We start from the raw sequence: 21,937 nt of genomic DNA, 5'->3' as shown, positions 1-21,937 counted from the left end.
TGAAGTTTTTGTTTTACTAGCTAGAATTACTGAGGTTATAAACATGAGAAATCTAAAGGGCAATTTCAACTTGATGGCAAGGCTAAAAGATTTCTCTTCCATGACTACAATAAGAACAGGACACAATAAGAATTTTTATTTAAGTGAACTCCTTGAAAAATGACAATAAAATTCCCTCTAATATACTAATAATATAACCAAGGGTTTGCAGAACATTTCAACAATTACTTGATTCAAAATGAGTTGAATCAGAAAAACTGCTTAATTAAATAGGATTATTTGAGTACTTATGGGTCATAGATAGAATATGAAAATATTTATAATATGGTCTTTTCTATAGTAGCTGTTTTTTTTTTGGGGGGGGGGGTCAGACTATTCCTGAGATAAATTAGGAAAAAAATTCTATGAAATCCTCAACTCATTTGCTGTATTTCAAAGGAGGATTACTCAGCATGTAGGTTATCCAAAACTTCACTTTCTACCCCTCTGTCTTTCAGAAAGAGTTATTCATTCTTAGCACTTCTAACAGAAACCAGAATAAGAAATTAAATTGAAAGGATATCATTTTTTTGAAGTGATGGGGGGAGGTGTGTTTGCAGAAATTGCTAGTAAACAAAAAAGTTAAAAACTGCCTTGACTGAGATGTTTTAATTTTTAAATTGTAATTTTTTATTCTGTACTCTTTTCTCACTTAGCAATGGATAATCAGAGACTAGCTGTGCTACAACAATTAACTCACATTAGCAGAAAAAAAGAAACACCTGATCAAAACCACAGATTGCATGTAAGTATAGAAGAACTATAAAATCATATTAAATGACTGAATCACACATTAACAGAGCTGGAAGGGTGAAATCCAGTAAGAAAGGAATGTATAAATATTTGTGTTTATATCACATAGTTTGTGTATATTTTCCAAGTTAGTTCTATATTCAATAAAATTTAAATTATTGGAATATATTCTGAGCATTTAAGCATTTAGTAATATAAGTCCTATTCTTGGGCTATTAAAAATAATATTTGTATGTACCTGAAGTTAACTAGAATATTATTCTTCGTAATTTTCAAGTGAAATAGTAAATGATGATAAAGTCATTAACACAACTATGTTGTCCTTTATTTATAAATGTCTAGTATGAAACATACAGAAATAAAAATAAAAGATTCCCCCTCAAAAGTATTTTAGATAGAAAGCTGGAAAAAATGTTGTCATTCTATTACTATATAAATCTACAACTCTGAATACATACAAACTAGTGACTAACAAGTAATAAAATTTAAAAATTTCAACAAGGCATAAAACACATCTAAGAAAAGGGCAGCTATCATTTCAACAAACATGCATGACTTCAACAGGTTTGTTTAAGACACTTCTGTCTACCTACTAACTATAAACATGCTCAGGTTCATAAAAAATACATGGTATATGTCAGAACTAACTTAACTTGTATTAAGGCTTCCTGGTTTATTTCCAACTTAATGCCACCAAAAGAACAGATTCTATGTCCCTCTTTTATCTCTGAGCCTGGCAACTGATAGCACTTTGGAAGTAACAAATGTTATTCATAAGATAACTCAGAAAGAAAATATTACATTAAAAAATGTTTAGCTTAGGGTTTCTGTGAAAAACTTATAACATTTTAATATATTAATAATTTACTAAAAACATCTTTGAAAACAACCAAAATAAAAATAAGTACATTTTTCTACTGGTTTATAAAAATTAAGAATCTCTTTAAATTTGCACAAATCTTCTTAGCAAACATAACAATTTCATATATATCTCAGTTGAGATTAAGACTATAATCAGTTAACCGTTCTTAACAAGTAAATGTGCCCCTATTAATAATCCTATTTTAATAAATTTGTGTATTAAGAAAAATAGTTCTATTTAAATGTTATTTCTAATGAACATAAATTGGGAAGAAAGTAGAATATTAATGAAATAAGTCCTCCTCACATATGATTATACACTAAGTTATTTCATCCTAATTCAACTCCTAGGTCATAATTAATTATATCTAATAGTTTGGCTATCTGATGACATTAAAAGAAAAGCAATTTCTCACAAGAGTCTGAAATTTCAGACTTAATAATGAGATTGGTCATGATACAGTGTCTCTAAGATAAAGAAACGTTAAGGTACCTGGTATTTATGTCTCAAATATTATTCAATAATGACTGCAATTATCTACAAAAATTCCATTTAATTACACAAAACTCTGTTTGTTTTTGAGGTAGGAGAATTTCAAGTAACCACAGGTCAATAAATAACTGATGAACAAGAAGGTAAGTAAAACTGAATACTGATTTAAAGAACAAGGAAGGACCCTTGAAGCATTTTACTGAAAACAAAATGACACAGCAGACAGATTTAAAATAAACACAGGAAAAAACACAGATAAAAGACAGAAATTACTGAGATTCTCTAATTAGTCCTATCAATAAAAATACTCACCACATAATACAAAGTTCAGTGAATAAGATCATGAGAAATCCTTATTGCTTCCTTAACGTCACTCTCATTTATCTTAGAAAGACGTGGCTACTACAAGGGCAAATCATCCATAGAGTTTTTCAAATCTTCCCAGTACCAACAACAAAGAAGGCCTCTTATACTTCTTGGGTAATTTCCCTCTGCAGATCACCTCCCCACTCCCACTCATCCTGGGTTCTCCAAGCCTAACCCTGATACACTGCTTGACGTCTCACTTCTCTAGCATTACTCTCAGGGCATGGAGGGGCTGGCTACAAGAACGAACAGAGATAGACAGGAAGGAGAGGGCTTTACAAAGTGTCTTTAGAAGGCGATGGGGGACACAGAGGCGTGGGATGGGGTGGGAGATGGGAGGTTCAAGAGGGAGAGGAATATGTATCTCTCTGGCTGATTCATGTTGATGTATGGCAGAAACCTGCACAATGTTGTAAAGCAAATATCTTGCAATTAAAAAAAAAAAGATATGGCAAGAAAACTAGAAATGTTTCCGAATTTCTGTACCTAAATATAATAAAATAGTACCCTCACAAGGGGAAAAAAAAAGGCAGTGGGGGGAATACATCAATCTATACAACTCACTTGAGTACACCACAAAAAGTGCCTTTTTCTGACGGTGACGAGTATTGTGCTCACAATGCGACTTTAATGAATAGATTGCACTTTTTAAGAGAGAAGGTCTTGACAAGTTCCAGTTTCTTGGATAGCATCCTCCCTTATCATCGTGAGTGGTGCCTCAGTGCAGTCTCAGACAGAAATGCCTCATTTCACTGCTGCCTACAAGTTCATGGACCTATTTCTCCCTAGACAAGAGGTCAGTGAAGTTTTTCTATAAGGGGCCACACAGTAAATATTTTAGGCTCTGTGGGCCGGACGGTCACTGGTGCAACAGTTCCAGTCGGCCACTACAGTGTGAAAGCAGCCACAGGAAGCATGCAACATATTCATTTCCTTTATTTACAGAAACAAGCATCGAGCTGGATTTTAGCCTCTAGGCCATAGTTTGCTAATCTCTGTCCTAGACCAAAAGCCTTAGTCTTATAAAAACCTCTTTAACTCTTGTTCTAAATGGAAATCAAGTCACTATGCTGCTCATAATTTAAAGTTTCAATACTGAGAACCAGTCCTCCTTCGTAGAATGTACAACACTGTGCTAGGTTTTTAAAGCAGGAGAAGAATAAGAAAAAGGGAAGGAAAAAGAAGTTATTTTAGAGGAAAATGAAGTTAGTTTAGAAGACAGCTTTTGAGTGACTGAACGCACACGTGCAAGCGCGCACGCACACGCGCACATACACACACACACACACACACACACACACACACACACAAAGGAAAGACAGATAACTATTGCTTGATAACAGAGAAAGAGATTTATATACTGGTATATTTTAACGCCATGCTCACTGTTCTCTAGCTCTCATTTAACAAAACACTGTTAAGCAGTGTTGTGATTTATTAAGTGGAATCCCCAGATCAGGTGAACTGTCCAGAAGTGAATATACAAGTTCAGATTCTGATATAATTTCATCATCTCACATTTCCTTCGAAAGGACAAGTCCTCCTTAGTTTGATAAAAATAATCTCTAACAATGACACTGATGACATTACAAGTGATTCAGATAAACAAACAAACAAACAAAAATCACAAACTGGGGAGAAGATATTTGTAACTTGCATCTGATGACTTAGCGATATCTAAAAATATCAGAAGAACTGTTACACGTCAATAATAAAGACAAACAGCTCAATTTTGAAAGTGAGGAAAAGATTTGGACACACTTCACGGAAGAAGATATATGCATAACTAATAAACCCATCAAAGGATCCTCATCACCCTTAGTCATAAGAGACATGTAGATTTAAACCACAGTAAGATACCATTACACACCCATTAGGTCTAACACTTAAAAAGCCAACAATAACAAATGTCAGCAAGAATGGGAACAACTGGAACTCTCATACATGCCGGTGGGAACATACAACTACTTTTGAAAACATTTTAGACAGTTTATCCACAACAGCCAATACCTGGATGCAACATAAACTTGTCCATTGACAGATGAATGAATACATGACATAGAGGAAGCTCACAGCAGGGATATCCATCAACAAGCAACAAACTGCTAACACATGCAACAACATGATGACTCTCTGAAGCATCATGCCAAGTGCAAAACCAAACACAAAAGGCCACATAAAATGTGAATGCATGTATATGAACTTCTAGGAGAGGGGAAAACAATGATACAAAGCACGGAGTGGATGCCTGTGGCCAGGAGCCGAGGAGGCATGGACGGCAACAGGGGCACAATCGCTTGAAGATGGTGAAAACGTTCTGTATCTTGATTTCACAGGTGTGCACATCTGTTAAAGCTCACAAACTGTACATGTTGAAGGGATACAGTTTATCATGCCTGAATTTTATGTCAATAAAGTTGATTTAAAAACAAAGAAGAAAAAAAAAGATGGACCAAGTAAAAGACAAAGTGGATAGATAAGCATGAGACAGCATGTAGTCGGTGAAATTCCCACAAGTAACGAATCAAGGTTTTGGACAGTGAGTGACATCTGTTGCTTTGTTTTGCTGTTTCATTTTAAAAATATGACACATTGAAAGATTGAAAGCAGTATATAAAATGAAGAAAGTTCTCACCCACCAGAAAAAGCCAGAGCAGACTCTATGTTGTTCTGAGCAATTTTTATCTCCATTTGCTTACTAAATAGCTTAACTTTTCATGTCAATAACATATACACATCAAGTTCTGAATATTATAGCTATGTACATGAATAGAATAACACAGGAGGGGTTCTCTAGTAACAAACATTTAGTCTGTCCCAAGTTTTTCAAATATACAAGCAATGGTATGATGAATATCCATGTACATATACATCTGTATGTTTCCAAAACCTGTAGATTAAAATATATAGGCATTTTTGGTCTATTGTTCTAAACTGTCCTCCAAAAATATTCAATCTTTTAGTTGTCTACATCTCCAGACCTTTCCAACAAAGGATATCACTATACATTCAGTAGATGAAAAATATCTTAATCCTAGTTTTTAATTTGCAATTTAAAAAATTATGAGGAAAGTTGAACTGTTTGCCAATAATTGCAAGCCACTTGTAACGTTCAACTTTTCTAAAAGGTCATGGATCTTTATCTTATTGATTTGAAGTACTTTCTGGCTTATTGTGGAGCCTGGCAAGCTACAATTCATGAGATCTCAAGAGTCGGACTCGACTCAGCGCTTTTGTCTCGTGGCAAAGATGACTGACTGACCCCTAGTATTCATCTTGTCCTTACCCCTTTCAGAGACAGGACTTTCCCCTCACTGAATTTCAGCTGAGTCTATGCCTATGTGGGCTTCTCATGGGGCACAGAGGCAAAGATTCCACCTGCCAATGCAGCAGACACGGGTTAGATCCCTGGGTCAAGAAGAGTGTCTGGCGGAGGGCATGGCAACCTGCTCCGGTATTCTTGCCTGGACCCCACAGACAGAAGGGCCTGGCGGGCTACAGTCTATGGGACTGCAAGAGTCGGACACAACTGGGCAACTGAGCACCACCACCACTATGCCTATGTGCTTGGAGGCCTCTCCCAGCCTCTCTTGCAGCTAGAAGACAGTGACAGATTTCCCAGGTCACAAACTCAAAGATAAAGTCTAGCTCCCCTTGACTTTTCATTTTAGCACCCCTCCTCTCCACCCTCCTGTTTGGGGGGAAATGTCAACAACTGGAGCACTCACTATGGACCAGGCAGGGAAGAGGTATATGGAAGACAAAGAGAACCAGCCCGCCTCTAAGGACAGCTCTCAACAGACTGCTGAGAGAAATGTAAACTTCTCTCTAATTTCAGTCACTTGATAGGGGAGAACAGGTCTCTCACTGAAAGACTCTACATACATTCTAACTGATGTAACACATACTAGTCAACTTTAATATAGAATCTTAATGTTAGAAAGCTGTTAATCTAGTGTTTCAGTGAATTCTTTACAACACAGACTGGCAGGAGACAAATCAGCTATCTCAACCAGTTTCTAGAGTAGTTCATGCATCTGAAACTTCTAAAAATAATATGCCAGTCTTTTCACAGTAACAACAGTAAACTTCTGAGCATTTCCAGGAAATGAAGATTAGGGTGGATGAAATAAAATTTATCTAGGTTTATTTTTAATTTTAATACTTGGGATAAAAAAATGATACTTTCAAACCCTGCCAGATAAAGAGCAAACCAGTACAGGCTTTCCATAAAGCAATTAAGAGTATACATCAAGGTCTCAATGATGTTTTTTCCCCTTGATAGATGATTCCATTTCACTGTAATTATCTTAAGGAAATAATCACAGCTGCACAGAAAAGTCTGTGTGAAGGATATTCTCCAGAGGGCTTATTACAATAGAAAAATATCAGGAATCACCCTGAAGACTAACAGTGGGGTTGGTCAACTATTTTAATAAATAATGTTAATAGCAATCATTATTTACATAATTAACTTCTTAGTAGGCACTGTTCTAATTGCTTTGCATATTTTAATAGATATAATCCTCACCAAAAACCTATCAAGTATATTACTACCCCCTTTTGATACATGAGGAAACTGAGGCACAGGGAGAGAAAATAGCCCAAGATCACATAACTACAGCTAAAAGTAGCAGAGCTTGAATTTGAAGCCATGAAGTTTGATTCTACAGTCCACTATTCTATATTACCTTTCATGTAGTTTCCAGTGATAAAATATTAGGTAGTCACTAAGTTAAAAAACAATAGCATTAATAAATGTTTCAGTTCAGTCACTCAGTTGTGTCCAACTCTTTGCAACCCTATGAATTGCAGCACGCCAGGCCTCCCTGTCCATCATCAACTCCCGGGGTTCACTCAACTCATGTCCATCAAGTTGGTGATGCCATCCAACCATCTCATCCTCTGTCATCCCCTTCTCCTCCTGCCCTCAATCCCTCCCAGCATCAGCATCTTTTCCAATGAGTCAACTCTTCGCATGAGGTGGCCAAAGTACTGGAGCTTCAGCTTTAGCATCATTCCTTCCAAAGAAATCCCAGGGCTGATCTCCTTCAGAATGGACTGGGTGGATCTCCTTGCAGTCCAAGGGACTCTCAGGAGTCTTCTCCAACACCACAGTTCAAAAGCATCAATTCTTCGGCACTCAGCTTTCCTCACAGTACAACTCTCACACCCATACATGACCACTGGAAAGACCATAGCCTTGACTAGACGGACCTTTGTTGGCAAAGTAATATCTCTGCTTTTCAATATGCTATCTAGGTTGGTCATAACTTTTCTTCCAAGGAGTAAGCATCTTTTAATTTCATGGCTGCAGTCACCATCTGCAGTGATTTTGGAGCCCAGAAAAATAAAGTCTGACACTGTTTCCACTGTTTCTCCATCTACTTCCCATGAAGTGATGGGACCAGATGCCATGATCTTCGTTTTCTGAACGTTGAGCTTTAAGCCAACTTTTTCACTCTCCTCTTTCACTTTCATCAAGAGGCTTTTTAGTTCCTCTTCACTTTCTGCCATAAGGGTGGTGTCACCTGTTTATCTGAGGTTATTGCTATTTCTCCCGGCAATCTTGATTCCTCTTGTGCTTCTTCCAGCCCAGTGTTTCTCATGATGTACTCTGCATATAAGTTAAATAAGCAGGGTGACAATATACAGCCTTGACGTACTCCTTTTCCTATTTGGAACCAGTCAATGTTTAAATGTGCTAAAAGAAAAAGCAAAACTCATACAGTGTCACAAAAGTCATGCAACGTCATCCCAGTTCTTTGTTAGAAAACCATATACACGTATGTAATAAAAAAGAAAGGAAAAAAATATAAAATGTTAATAGTGACTCTCTCTGAGTGATACGACTGTTGCTGTTTAGTCACTAAGTTGAGTGATAAGATTACAGATGACTTAATCTTCTTCATTTTATTTTCCAGTAACTTGTATTAGAACATGCTTTTCCCATCCTTATACCAAAAAGGAAAATGAAGGAGTTTTACTGTTTCAATAAAAATAAACATTTTACTTTCATTTATACATATAATACTTTATGTTGCCCTCCCCTGCAAAAACATACAAAAAAGAATTTGTATTAAAAAGCAGTAAAGAACAAGATCAAGGCTGTTGCAAAAAAGAATATAACTTTTAGTTTAGATGAATGAAAAAAATCTACTGTAACACAAAAGACTGGACTCCAAGTATGGACTCCAAGGTTCCTTAAAGCCATCTTGACTTTGTATTTATAGTAATGAGAAGTATTTAATGACACAGCCCAAAATGTTAGAGTAGTCTATAATACATATAACTTTTTTAACACTAAGTAATAAAAATCACTTAAAGTATTACAGATCATCTGAGTGCTTTTTAAGTAAAAAATTTAAGAGCTTCCAAGTTGTATTTCTCCGTACTAATGCACAGTTGCTATAAACTACCTAAGGGCAATAGGGTGTTAGCAGATTTCTGTTAAGTCTTTTTCTAGAGCTGACCACAATTTCAAAGTAATAAGTTCTGTAGTAAAGAGGATTATCTCAGGAACACCTTCTTTGTAAACAGTTGTACAGTAACGAAACAAAAGAAAACCTTAGAAAAATCAATTCATTACTCTCTAAATATCTAATACATTAAGGAAATTAAGAAAGTCTTAAAATTCAGAGGAATACTACTATGATATCTATATACTTATGTCTTGGTAAACATAAAACTCTGTTTTCCTCATTTCTTGCCTAGAATAGCATTTTTATTTTTCACATGAAAATAATTTTACATATACTTCTCAATACTCATCACTACTAATTTCAAACAGGCACAAAAAAGACATAAATTTTCCTATTTTACCTGATCCTATCTACAACAATTCTTCTGAGATGCTGTGTTATATATATATATTAAGAGTTTATCAATGAGAATAACCTGTTTCATCACTATACCAATTTATTAGTCCTATGTTACAAGTAGAAGCCAGGATTAACATAAAAACTGAGTCTCTTCTGTGACTTACCTGGATAATACGCAAAAGCTTGTTTTATTTAGTAAAATTGCAGTTTCAAAGTTTAGTATGAAATCAACCACAAATCAGTTAAATTCAACAAATGGCTCATAAAAAGAAAATTACCCTTTAGGATGCATTGTTGTTTTTCTTTTTAAAAAAGGACAATATGTTACATTGAAAGATTTGATAAATTCTTTGATGGTAATTTTTAAAGATTATAACTTTAAAACATATCCATCATTCATATAATTAAACAAAGTTTGTATGGAAATTCAGTCTATAAATAAGAAAGGAAACCATTAAATTATTCAGATCAGGTTCTAAATTATACACTTAAGATTCAGTTTTAAAAATTAATTGTGATGAACAATTATGCCTGCTGAAAATGGATGATGAAAATGCATTTTCCTCTGCTAAATAAACTAGTAATAAACCACATAATGCCATCTTCAATGAACTTTTCTACCATATCCAGTGCTACCTTATAAGTCTTGAAATGCTAGTTAAAATGCAACAGAAAAATAAGGATTCTCAGGGTTTAGTAGAGGAAATGCATGTCATCAATTATTATGACACCACAGAGTAAAAATGTCAAAAACACAGTTGAGGAAAATGACTTAGATTTGGAATTCAACAATGCCTGACTGCAAGTTTCCTTTAATTGAAAAAGGCAAATATCTCTCACTTTAAAAAGTAAACATATAATTACAACATATACATGAATACACATACAAACATTTATATGTACTCAAACATATGTATAAATATATATATGAGTGTATATATGTATGTTTCAATATGTGTGTGAGTTACATAAATATATTATGTATATATAAAAATTTTAACATGTACAAATTATACATTTAAAATTTTCAGTTGAAGAAGCTAAGTTTGGAAGGGGGCAATTCCTTGTAAGAATTCCATACTTTTAGAACAACATGGCTAACTTTAACATATTTGAGTATACAGTGTTCCCAATTCTGTCACATAAAGTTATTTTACTACTGTTACTTAAAATCACATTGAAGATTAAACTATGCAACACATATATTCTAGTGGAATACATTATAAAAATCAGTATCTCTGTCAGTTCCTTCAACTTCAGCTGCAAGGTCATTATTAGAATCTTTTCTTAGTCAACCTTATGTGCTATGAAATGAACAGATATACACTGTCCACTGACTGTGTATTTTGTACTAATTATTACTAGGCATTCAATTTTACAACACTGAACTACAAGAGAGGCCAAGAACTATTAGAAAGCAGTTAAAACAGAAGCTAAAATCCAAATTTTAAGTGAATGTCCTGAATATTCACCAGTAGATGCTAAGTTAATAATGTACATATTCTCAATCATCTATGAATGTGATTTCTTGATTGGCAAGTGTTTTGAACAAAGAATTTTTACAGAGGAAAATCACCTACTAGTTCAATTGATTCTTCATTTGACAAAAGTTAAAAAACCCAAAATTAACCAAATCTAAGCTTAGTTAATCTACTACCAAATGACCAATGGACAGTGGTGATAGTAACTGTAACTGTACAGGTACAAATCGATAAGTCCTCCAAACATTAACCCAAGAGAAACCTTAATAAAAAGATACCATTTACTCAATATATTTGCAACTAAGTCGAAGCAGGTAACTAAACTGAAGTCTACCTTACTCTCTCAAACAGACTCCCTGCCCTCTTCAAATTACAAACTCCAAAGCATAAGCACTCTAAAATTAAAATATCTTATTTCCTTCTCATTTTATTTAGAAATCACCATAGGTTCTAATGTTCTAACAGAGATTTTAAACAGATATCATTTTCAACTTTCTATAAAGTTTGCTAAAGTTGATGATTTTCATCAATATGCATATCTAATACTTACTAATTTTCTCTGTAACAGTTTTTACAAAACAGAAAAAGAGTTAATTAACAGCATATGACATTTTTTATACCTAATTTGGGCACCCTCTACCAATTATATCCTTCTAGTCAAAGCATCAGCTAGACTACCTTTGTTATAAATCAAAGACAGTTATAACTTGGAGAAACAAAATCAGAGTAAGCAAATAAAATACTTTGAAATGTATATTTCTGAATAACAAGATTTTCTTCAATCGCTACTAATCTGCATTTTGAGCACAAGAAAGCTGAACTGGAGAGAGAAATAGAAAACAAACTAGTAAAAAATACTGTTTCTCTAACACATTACTGAGGCTTAAAACTCTACCACCTGAGATTTAACTGTTTAAAAACTTATATTTTCTATTTATAGATGTATTAACAGGAAAAAAGAAAAAAACTTTATAAGGTTCTTTGATTTGAATATAGAGCCATGATGTTCTCAAGGTACTGCATTTAGAATTACATTAAGTCCTACTTCAGGTGACAGACAGTGAAGTAAAATACAGAATACCTAAAAGAAAGATTATATAGTAATAGGCCATTAGAAAGTATTTTTGCCTTCTCTACAGCAGAGAATTTAGAGAAATGAAGGTTCAATCAAAAACAATTTTTAAAAACTCAGCATTTCACCACATGGTACAAATACCAAGAAACAGCAAAATTGCCCAAATCATTACAAGAGGACAGTAAAGTGCGAACATTTATTGACACTTTACTTATTAATAACAGACATGCTCAGAAGAAAATGAGTATGAATTGAGAGAAACAGAAAAGGTAAAAGCAAGTCAAATTTTCCTTATACACAGGGCAAATCCTGTAAAAAGTACTCTTATGCATAGTTCCATAATGAAGCTATCTCAGGAAAGAACTGTGATCATCGTTACCCATTATCGGCTATATTTGAGGTCTATGCCACCAAGATTACATAAGGCCTGCATACCAAGTTCATCGTGCAAGCTGCTGCCGCCTGCAGCAGACGCACTGTCATGTGACGCTTCTAAGTGGACACTCCCACTTCTCACCAGCAAGGAGGCACTAGCACTGAGCACTGCAGCCTGGGAAGGGGGGCGGGACTGGACTCTGACCTGGGCTGTGGACTGCTGGCCTTGCTGACCATCTTGAAGGCTAGGAAAAAACATGGATTGGGGAGACATTACAGGGAAGAAAAGAGAAAACAATAGCTAGAAGTCAATATAGAAAACTAATTTTTTTTTTTAAAGTGTCAATGTAACCTAAAAAAGAGCCAACAAACTTTGTAAAATATGCAGATTATACTGCTGGCTTGAAATTTCTGGTTTTTCAAAATCTGATTCATGGTGATGAACACAGAAAAAAATTCAATGTATATGCTGAGCAACGAATCTGTTACATCTTTCCAACTCAACAAAGTTCTAGTATAAGCAAAAAGAAAGCAACAAAGAAGAGTCACAAGTACATTAAATACATATAGGCTACAGCTGGTCCCTCATAAATAATACCTATTTTTAAGTTCAGTATGCACTTTTATTTATAACCCTGATACAATTATTCTAGAATTGTTCTTTCAAATATTCTAGCATCTGAAATTCACAATAAAACAAAATTTCTATGCACTTGAAAACCAAAGAATCTTTATCAAATGCAACCAACATAACAATTCTGAATCAAAAGAAAATCACAAACTAGTGAAGAAAACCAGAATTAAAAAAAAATATACTGATTCAACCACGTGAAATAAAAATGACTGCTGAGATGCTACAAGAAATATATTAAATATTTTTTCTATGAAAAGCCTACATATTTCTAAAACAAGGTCACAGGCTTTATATACAGGTGTTAGTTAACAGTAATTATGTTCCCTTAGTGAATTTTGATCTTATCTTTCCCAATTCATACTCAAGTTTCATTACAGAAATCCATCATTTTAGAAAACCTTAAAAATAATTTAGAAGCCAGTAATTATTCAAGGAATATTAGTCTTTTCAAAATTTATAAAAACTTTAAAATACTTAGTATTTCATGATTATAAAATTATTAAAATTATCTAAATTTTATAATTTTGATAATTTTAATTATCTAAAAAGTAGATAAAACTAAGAAACTATTATATTAACTCATTTTTAATTTTTACATATTTATTTTAAAACACTAAGAACTTAAATTTTCTTAGTATAACACTCAAATTTAAACTGACGAAACTGATGAGAACACTGAATATAACTATACATCACCCTCTACACGATGTTCAATGCAATTCTGCACTGTTATTAAAATTATTAGGCCTTTTAGGAGTTAAAAGAAGAATGCTACTAACAACAGCCTTATGCAGTATTACTTTCATGAATAACAACTTCTCTCTAATCCTCTAAATTAAAAGCAGTGCTTTCTCTGATGTCTACAAGACAACAAACTAATCTGCTATAGACTGGGAAGACAGCTAAACTTGAAGTACAGTTGAGCCTCAAACAACATGGGGGACAAGGCACCAAATCTCGGCAGAGTCGAAAATCCATGTATAGCTTATGGTGCCCCTCCTTATCTAAAGATTCAACCAACGACGGATCATGTCATTCTGTACTATTTATTATTGAAAATACCCACATGTAACTGAACCCATGCGTTTCAAGCCCATGTTGCTTAAGGGTCAACTGTAACCATGAAATAAAAAGGAAAAATACTGCATACATTGCTTAAAGCTGTGGTTGTGGCAGTAGAACATACTCTGGAACTATACTGTCTAAAACAGTAGCTATATGCGACTAAAGTAACTAAAATGTTCGCTCCTCAATCATATTTCAAGTGATCAAGAGACATGTAACATAGATAGTGGCTACCACAGCTACCAGGGCAGGCCAGAGCTAGCAGTCAGTGTTTACCATACTGGATGGTTCAGACTATAGACTATATCCACCCCACAGAAAGTTCTGTTAATCACCACTGCCTGAAACATTCATGTTTTCAGGCCTCTTTTAGAGCCAATAAAAACGATATACTCTAAGCAGAGCACAGGAATGTATACAGCATATTAAAAAGATCAAGTCTACAAAGACTTGCCAATACTCACTGGCACTAACTGTTTAAGTCATAACTTCACAGGTATTCACTTAATAATGTCTTCGGAGTAGAATCTTTGCACAATAGAAATAAATCAAGAGGTGACCTTAGGAACTAAAGATATACTAAAATGTTTGTTTCTTACGTACATAAACAGTAAGTCTGTCCTTGGAAGCCATCTAAATTTATCCGTGAACTTTACCAAAATGACAAAATTTCATAAGGGAAAAAATTTTCAGCTCAAGTATGATGACCCTTCAGATTCAGAAGGTAAAGTATTAAAATTTATGTGTGTGTATATATACACTCACATATATAAACATATATATATATGCTCAACAAATTTTTCCATCAATTTTTTCACATAAATCATAAATAAAGGTGCTCTATGGCAGTCAGATATATTCTAGAGTGAGTGTATTGAGAATATACTCATCTTCAACATATTCATATATATAAAAGGTTTTCAAAGTACTAGGCAATGTATGAAAATCAACTCCAGAACAAAGAAAATTAGCCAAAATCTATGCAGTTATAAATGTCAAGTTTCTGAACATCAAAAGCAAGACAAAAAATGTTTATGTCCCTTGAATTCCAAAAAGCCTATTATTTTTGCACAAATTGCCAGGAAAACTATTCCTGGAGGGTTGTATTTCATCTTAAACTAATAACTGATAAAAAATAATCTTTTCTATAATACTAATTATATATCAAAACTACCAGTTTCAGAAAAGACAGCAACTATTTCACAATGTGGCAAAAGATAGAAATTTAGGTTTCTAAACTATCGGCTATCAGTAGCATCACTGACATGTTATTCTAATAATTAATTAGCTTTCCTAATTTAAATGATTAAAAAAATATAATTGGTCTTGGTCTTTCCTTCCTCTGAACACTTATTTAGTATGTAACACATTCTGCTGTATGCTGTTTTTTATCTTTGCATGTATCTTTCCAACTAAACAAACTCTGAGCATGATTACATTACTGCTACAGATCTCCAGATTTCCGAGAGTACTCAGTATTTGGTGGATTCATTCCTGAGTACCAAAAATGATATGAATTTCCAATTACAGACTCAGTTTTAACTATGACCTTATTTGATTACAGGTCTTTCACTCCATTTTAAAAATAAATCTAACTATAGAGCAAAGCTTTTTTCCCTTCCGCAAATGCACTGATGGTTTACTTTCATTCCAGTCTATTAACTAGAGCTCTAAAAGATACCACATCTAGGCTGATAAACACAGAATTAACTCTTAATATTATTATTACAGAATCTTTAAATATTCATCTGTTTTCACCTCTAGTAACTGGGAAGAAGTATTAAGGGCCTACAAGGTTAACTTAAGTAACAACAACAAAAAAACCTTTAAAAATAACTCTGAAATAGGATATTCTAACTAGCATTAAAAAATATATGCAAATTCTCTTTGTGAGGAAATGGATGATTCAATCCCAATCCTTGGATACATATTTTTTATGAAGTTGCTTTTTAGACTGTCAATTTCTTACACTATTCATTAAAGTTTAAAATAAGTTAATACATTTTACTAGTATCTACAGAATAATTATAATTAAACTATCATCATACCTATTCCATTTCTGACAAGTTTTTCAAAACCATGCTATCTTATATTTAAAGATGACATTATTATATAACTTACACTGAGAGTATCACTATACTTTACCTGAATATTTTTGCAATTAAAAAAAATACAATTTTTATTAAATTGGCGTTTTTCCTAATTAATCACAGCTAAATTTTATCTTCTTTTATTCATGATGTAGTCAGCCTCTTTAAGATACACATAATCTTTGCACTGGAAATATCATGGAACCTTAGGTTCATGGGGTCGCATAGAGTTGGACACGACTGAGCCACTGAACTGAACTAACACAATTTACATGCTGACTGACTACTGGAAGACTACTTTCCAAAAATCCTAAAGTGAGCCCTTTAGAAATAAATAGCTCACACCATATCCTCATTTGAATGGTGATATGTTTAAAATGCTTAAAAAAAAAAAAGGATAAATCCTATGTGGTTGTCTGGAGTTAGCACAGTTCTTTAATATTCCACCAGGCAGAGAAAACAAAAATTGTCTACATTTGTTTAGTGAGTGAGATCCAAAGAATGAAAGGATTTATAAAGACTAAAAAGAGAAGGTTAAAAAAAAGGATTAAGAAATATCAACACGGAGTGAGAAGGTAAGCAAAGAATATGTTTATGGCAAGTATTATTCAAGGAGAAAAAAGATGAGGTTAGAAAACACAAAATAGAAAACGTAAAATGAAATGGTGAATTCTTTCTGCAGGTTGGGACTACACACCCTAAATCCATTAGCAAAAAAAGTTACTTCAGGGAGCAAAGGAAATAGAAGAGGAGGGCCCATTAAAAGCAAAGGCACTCAGAAAAGATGTCTAAACCCAACGCTTCTTTTAAACGGTTGCCTTCTCATTTTTATATTTTAAATACTGGTTTAATTAAGCCATACTGCATATTGTAAATGACGCATTACTGCAGAATTAATCAGGAACATGATCTATGAAAGATGAAGTTCCTGACTGTAATGTAAAACTCAGAAAAATAATCATCTTAAATATCAAGAGAAATATACAATAAAATAGTAATTTAAAAAAATAAGGATTTTGCTACTTTCAGGAACCAGATTTTAACAAGGGAAGAAATTTATCTCTTCAAACCTACCATGCATTCAACAGCAGTTATTTCATCAAATGTTCTTCCTTTTGAATTTCAAAATATAGGGAAATAACTTGGATAATGGAGCCTTTAGATGCAGAGATTAATAAAAAGCGTATGGTGTAATAACATCCCCAGAGACGGGAACAGCTACCCACGCCAGTATTCTTGCCTAGAGAATTCCAGGGACAGAGGTGCCTAGTGGGCTACAATCTATGGGATCACAAAGAGTCGGACAGGACTGAGCAGCTTTCACTTTCACTATGATAACATACACATGGTTTAATGAATAAGCGAACACATATTTTCATCCATATTTGTATTCTTAAAATAAAGCACAAGTCTTTTGAATAGGTTTTATAAAAAATATCTCTAATTCAAGCTACAGACTCATTATATCTGACATAATTAAGGATAAACAAGCTTAAGAATTTCAATAAAAATTTACTCCCAAGATTATAAAGAAGCTTTCTTAGGAACAGTGGCAAAAATAAAAATGCTTTTTGTTCAGCATATGGAGGTTAAGAAATTCAACAAATGTGTACATACAAATACATATACATTATGTATATGTATCACCAACTGACCATGAAAGTCACTTAGTCGTGTCCGACTCTGTGCAACCCCATGGATTGTAGCCCGCCAGGCTTCCGTCCATGGAATTCTCCAGACAAGAGTACTGGAGTGGGGTGCCATTTCCTTCTCCAGGCGATCTTCCTAACCCAGGGATCAAACCCAGGTCTCCTGCACTGGCAGACAGATTCTTTATTGTCTGAGCCACCAGGGAAGCCCCCAGTTGATCATACATTACCAAAACTTAAATATTCTAGTTCTGCATCATTTACTAAGTCCTAGTGATTAACTTTCAAGCAATGCAAAATAAAATATACCATCTTTTAATGGAATAAAATAATCAAACTGGTTTATCAAGCTGATATCCTCAATAAGCTCATCACTCAGTCCGTATTTGCTCATATTGAACACTGTCTAAGGTGTTGGGGAAAGATACTGAATTACTAATTTGGAATAGGAAAAAAATAAATAACTAACTTAAGGCCTCTATTTACATTTATATAACTGCCCTAAACATAACTTTTGTGATTTAAAATTGACTAAACCAATCTGATCATTTTGTTTATAATGCAACGTAAGACATGCATGGTGCAATAAGCTCACAGTCACATGCAGAGAAAGATATCTTAAAGATACAGAGAGACTGGAAGAAAAAGAAAAACAAAACTACTTAATAAATGCTTTCTTCAGACTGACAAAACAGGTTAGAGGTCTGTTACAATGCATGCTAAGCTTGGTGGAATTTTAAAATACCATACCTTAGGGGTGATCCGATGAGCAATGTAGGAGGGGTAGGGTTACTCCCTGCATTGTGCCGGCGCCGTACTGCCTGGCGCCTAAATGTGCTGCGTTCACGGCGAAATGACACCGTCTCCTCGCTGGCCTGGGCTGCTGCATCAAGACAGACTGAGGTCAAACAGAAGCCTAGGTCGGGGATGTAAATAGCAGCTGAGCCTGTCCTCCCTGGTACGACAGATCAACAGTGAACCTACGAAAGCTTTGGCTCAGTCAGTCAGGTCCCCTTTACTTTGAGGGTGAGAAGTTAGGGACTACACCTTTTGCTATAGATAACTGTTTTTGTAAAAATGCTTCTGAGTATCTGGCCTCACCATCTTCTCTTCAACCTCAATTTTCTATTTAAGATCTCTGTTATTTTCAATCTTTTTCTAAACGTCTTATTTATAAAGTCCCATATTCCTCTACTGGCCCTTTAAGTCAGCCTTAAAAGTACCATATGTATTATATTGGTTAGTTCTGAATAATGGGAAAGGGGCATTAGTTTCTTCCTTTCACGAAGATAGTAAAAGCAGCAACGATAGTACTTGTGATGACTGGAGTCAGGCAGTGCATTTATCTGACACTACCCTGTGCCACAATTTTGGCAGCATTAAATGAAACGGTTGACTGCTAAGCTGCACAACTAGTTTTTTAAATGCTTGATTCAAGGTAGCACAAATATACGTTAAGCTGTAGTTTGCTGCCAAATTTTATGCAACTTCATGCCCCTACACTGGTTCCCTCAACACTAGGAAGGAAATGCAAACAAAACATCAGCAAAAAAAAATTAGAAACCCATAGTTTAATCGAAAAGCAAAACAGCAACAAACTAAAACCAAATATATAACAACGAGAAAATCAAAACTAAGGCTAAACAGAATTACATAAAATTTTACAGAACCATGACTGATTTGGGTTTCTAAAGCAAAATGATGTTTATCCATCTGACTCTTAAACAACTGTTGTCTATAGTGATCTAAATATTTTAAGAATCATTTTGATTTTGAGAAAGTGCATTTTGATGATAAATATGAATACAGACAACTTGGCCCGTAAAACATCTTTTTTAAAAAACAACAAATGAAAATTCCTTTTCATTTGAAAAGGATGACATGGATTACAAAATCAACAGTGTTGTATTTGGACTTCAGTTCTATGACAAGCCTTATTGACATTTTAAAGGCTTTTAATTCTCATCATTATTCTGCTCAGCAACAGCAATCTCCATCATTTTAAATGTTAATTGTAATAAAGTTTTCTTTTAAATGTTTACATTTTATCCCTTCCCCAATGAACGTTCTTTGTGTAATTAGTTCATTACAATTAGGAATATATGGGTTACCCCCAGAAGGCATGGACTTCTCTATCTTCAGGCAATGTTTCTTTTATTAAAGGGATGACAAGCACAGAATTACTTCACCCACTTGGCAAACTTCTTCCAGTAAGAAGCATTAAGTCACAAATCACAGGTGAATAATTTACATTATTACTTTCTTTTTTAGCACACACACTCCAGTGACATTATAAGCCAGACAACGAAATCAGAATTAAACTTTGGGGCTTTGAATCCAAATCAAACTTGACTCCTGGAGCTAATACTTCTTTTCTTTCTCCAGTTTTATTGTGATACAATGAAAATTCCTTTAATGTGAAAAAAGCTGTTTCTTGTGATGCAGAAGCTCATGTACACAAAAATTATATATGACCTGTGAGAACAAATTAAATTTAAAGAAAATTAAAAGTTTGATTTACCAGATTCATGAACCACATTTCAAACGCTCCAGAGCTGCATATGGCCAGTGACCACCTTTACTGAACAGTACAGATAAAGACACTTCAATCACCACAGAAAGCGGTACTGGCAGTGCTGATCTAGAAAGTCAAGGATGCCTGTCTGCACAAAGCATACTGTGTGCTTTACCTACCCCTGAGGACGAAGACCTCAACAGAGGAAGCAGCAACCAGCACTCAACAACTTAACTACCACCACCAACCAGCACTGTCACTAAGAAACCAATGCCGGCAGGGCAGCCACTGGATGAAGGACAGAACCAAGGGAAACAAACAAGCTACGTGGAAGAAGAAATGAGAAGTTAATGAGTGACTTGTATATCTGTTAATGGTTCTTAGATGTCAGTAAGAACTTAGGTTACAAGATTTTAAGTCACTATTTTAAACCTCAATTCAAGACATTTTTTGAAATTATATTGAAGATTTCTATCATATTATTGCTCAATTTATACACGTCAATTCACTTAAACTTCCATTCTCACTAAGAGTTTGTTTCAACCAAAATAACAGTTAAATTCATCCAGATAGAATTTATAGAGAATAATTTAATCCATAAAATGTACTAAAACTATTCAGAAGTATTTGAAAAAAGCAATACATGATCATGGAATAGTGAGAACAGCAAGAAGGCAAATAAGAAACAGTTTTCTTTACTATCTTCCTTCTACTGAGGACTTAATGAAGCTAATTTTAAATATAAGCTAGTTACTCCATAATACTGGGACAAAAAGACACAACTACAGTGTCCCTTTGTAGTCAATATATTCTTTGGCTTCTCCAGAAAACACTTTTTTTTCTATTAACATATTATTTATATTTTGTAATCTGCCAAAATAACTTTTAACACTGTTTTCTTACTAAAACAGCTTTAAAAACATACCAAGAAAAAATTTTAGATGTACACAGGACAACATATTAAAACGGAGTTACGACTGCTGCCTATTTTGCCCTCAGTCATCCTCTATAATATTCAGGGCATAAATGTCTAATGATAAAAGAATATTCAATGTTTATTAGAGTTGTCTAAAGCTTAAAATAACTTACTGTAAGTATATTCAATGACATTAAGTATGGCTTTACTTGATGAAAATTCGCTTTCACAATCCAACTACAAAAAGCTCTTTCTGAATTCTTTAACTTTATAAACAGAAAGAAAACAATAAAAAAATCTTTTAACTAGGGGACTAGAGAAGGAGAAAGAAAACACTTTACTGCTTAAAACTCAGTATCCCTCGTAAAGAATAAAATTAGTATAGTAAGAGTATGAAATGCAAAAAGTAAAAACCTAGCACTCTAGGTACAACTAAATTTTATGCATGTGTAGGTAAAAAAGAAAAAAAATCACAAACATTCAACTGATTCAAAGGCCATGAATGACAAGACAGATATAAAACACTTTCAAGGACATTTATTTAGACAAATGTGAATTCAACATGTTTTTTAAATATAAGAGTCTTGACTTTCTAATTATTTCTTTGTATTAAAAAGACTTCAAGAAACTGAATTACTATCTACGATGAAGAGAGAACTTCAGATAACTTAGTTCTATTTCTGGAGTAGCGATACAATCATTCAATTAATAAACATTTACTGAGCACCTAACGGCAATTCACACACAAGGCGCAGATATACTAAGACATCTTCAACAGTTGTGATCTGATCTATTCCGTGAACG

At 34.0% G+C, this 21,937-nt stretch overlaps 1 protein-coding gene across 5 annotated transcripts in view; it reads right to left on the bottom strand.

Annotated features, from left to right (window-relative positions):
• The window catches only part of PCNX1 (pecanex 1), a 190,092-nt gene that overhangs the window by 101,929 nt on the left and 66,226 nt on the right, over positions 1-21,937 (bottom strand). For 2 of the 5 annotated variants that reach the window (XM_069596912.1, XM_069596914.1), the window contains exons 7-8: positions 18,453-18,585; positions 12,325-12,509 (exon numbers count right to left, since the gene is read on the bottom strand). The exons of 2 other annotated variants lie outside the window; for them this stretch is intronic. In XM_069596912.1, coding sequence (XP_069453013.1) covers positions 12,325-12,509; positions 18,453-18,585 — 318 coding nt within the window. The remainder of the gene's footprint in view (positions 1-12,324; positions 12,510-18,452; positions 18,586-21,937) is intronic. One more of the 5 variants, XM_069596913.1, reaches the window with a different exon arrangement.

Source organism: Ovis canadensis, chromosome 7 (assembly GCF_042477335.2).
Source record: "Ovis canadensis isolate MfBH-ARS-UI-01 breed Bighorn chromosome 7, ARS-UI_OviCan_v2, whole genome shotgun sequence".
NCBI classification, from domain to species: domain Eukaryota; kingdom Metazoa; phylum Chordata; class Mammalia; order Artiodactyla; family Bovidae; genus Ovis; species Ovis canadensis.
Note: the sequence above shows the minus strand (reverse complement) of the source record. Positions and strands in the feature narration are given on the sequence as shown.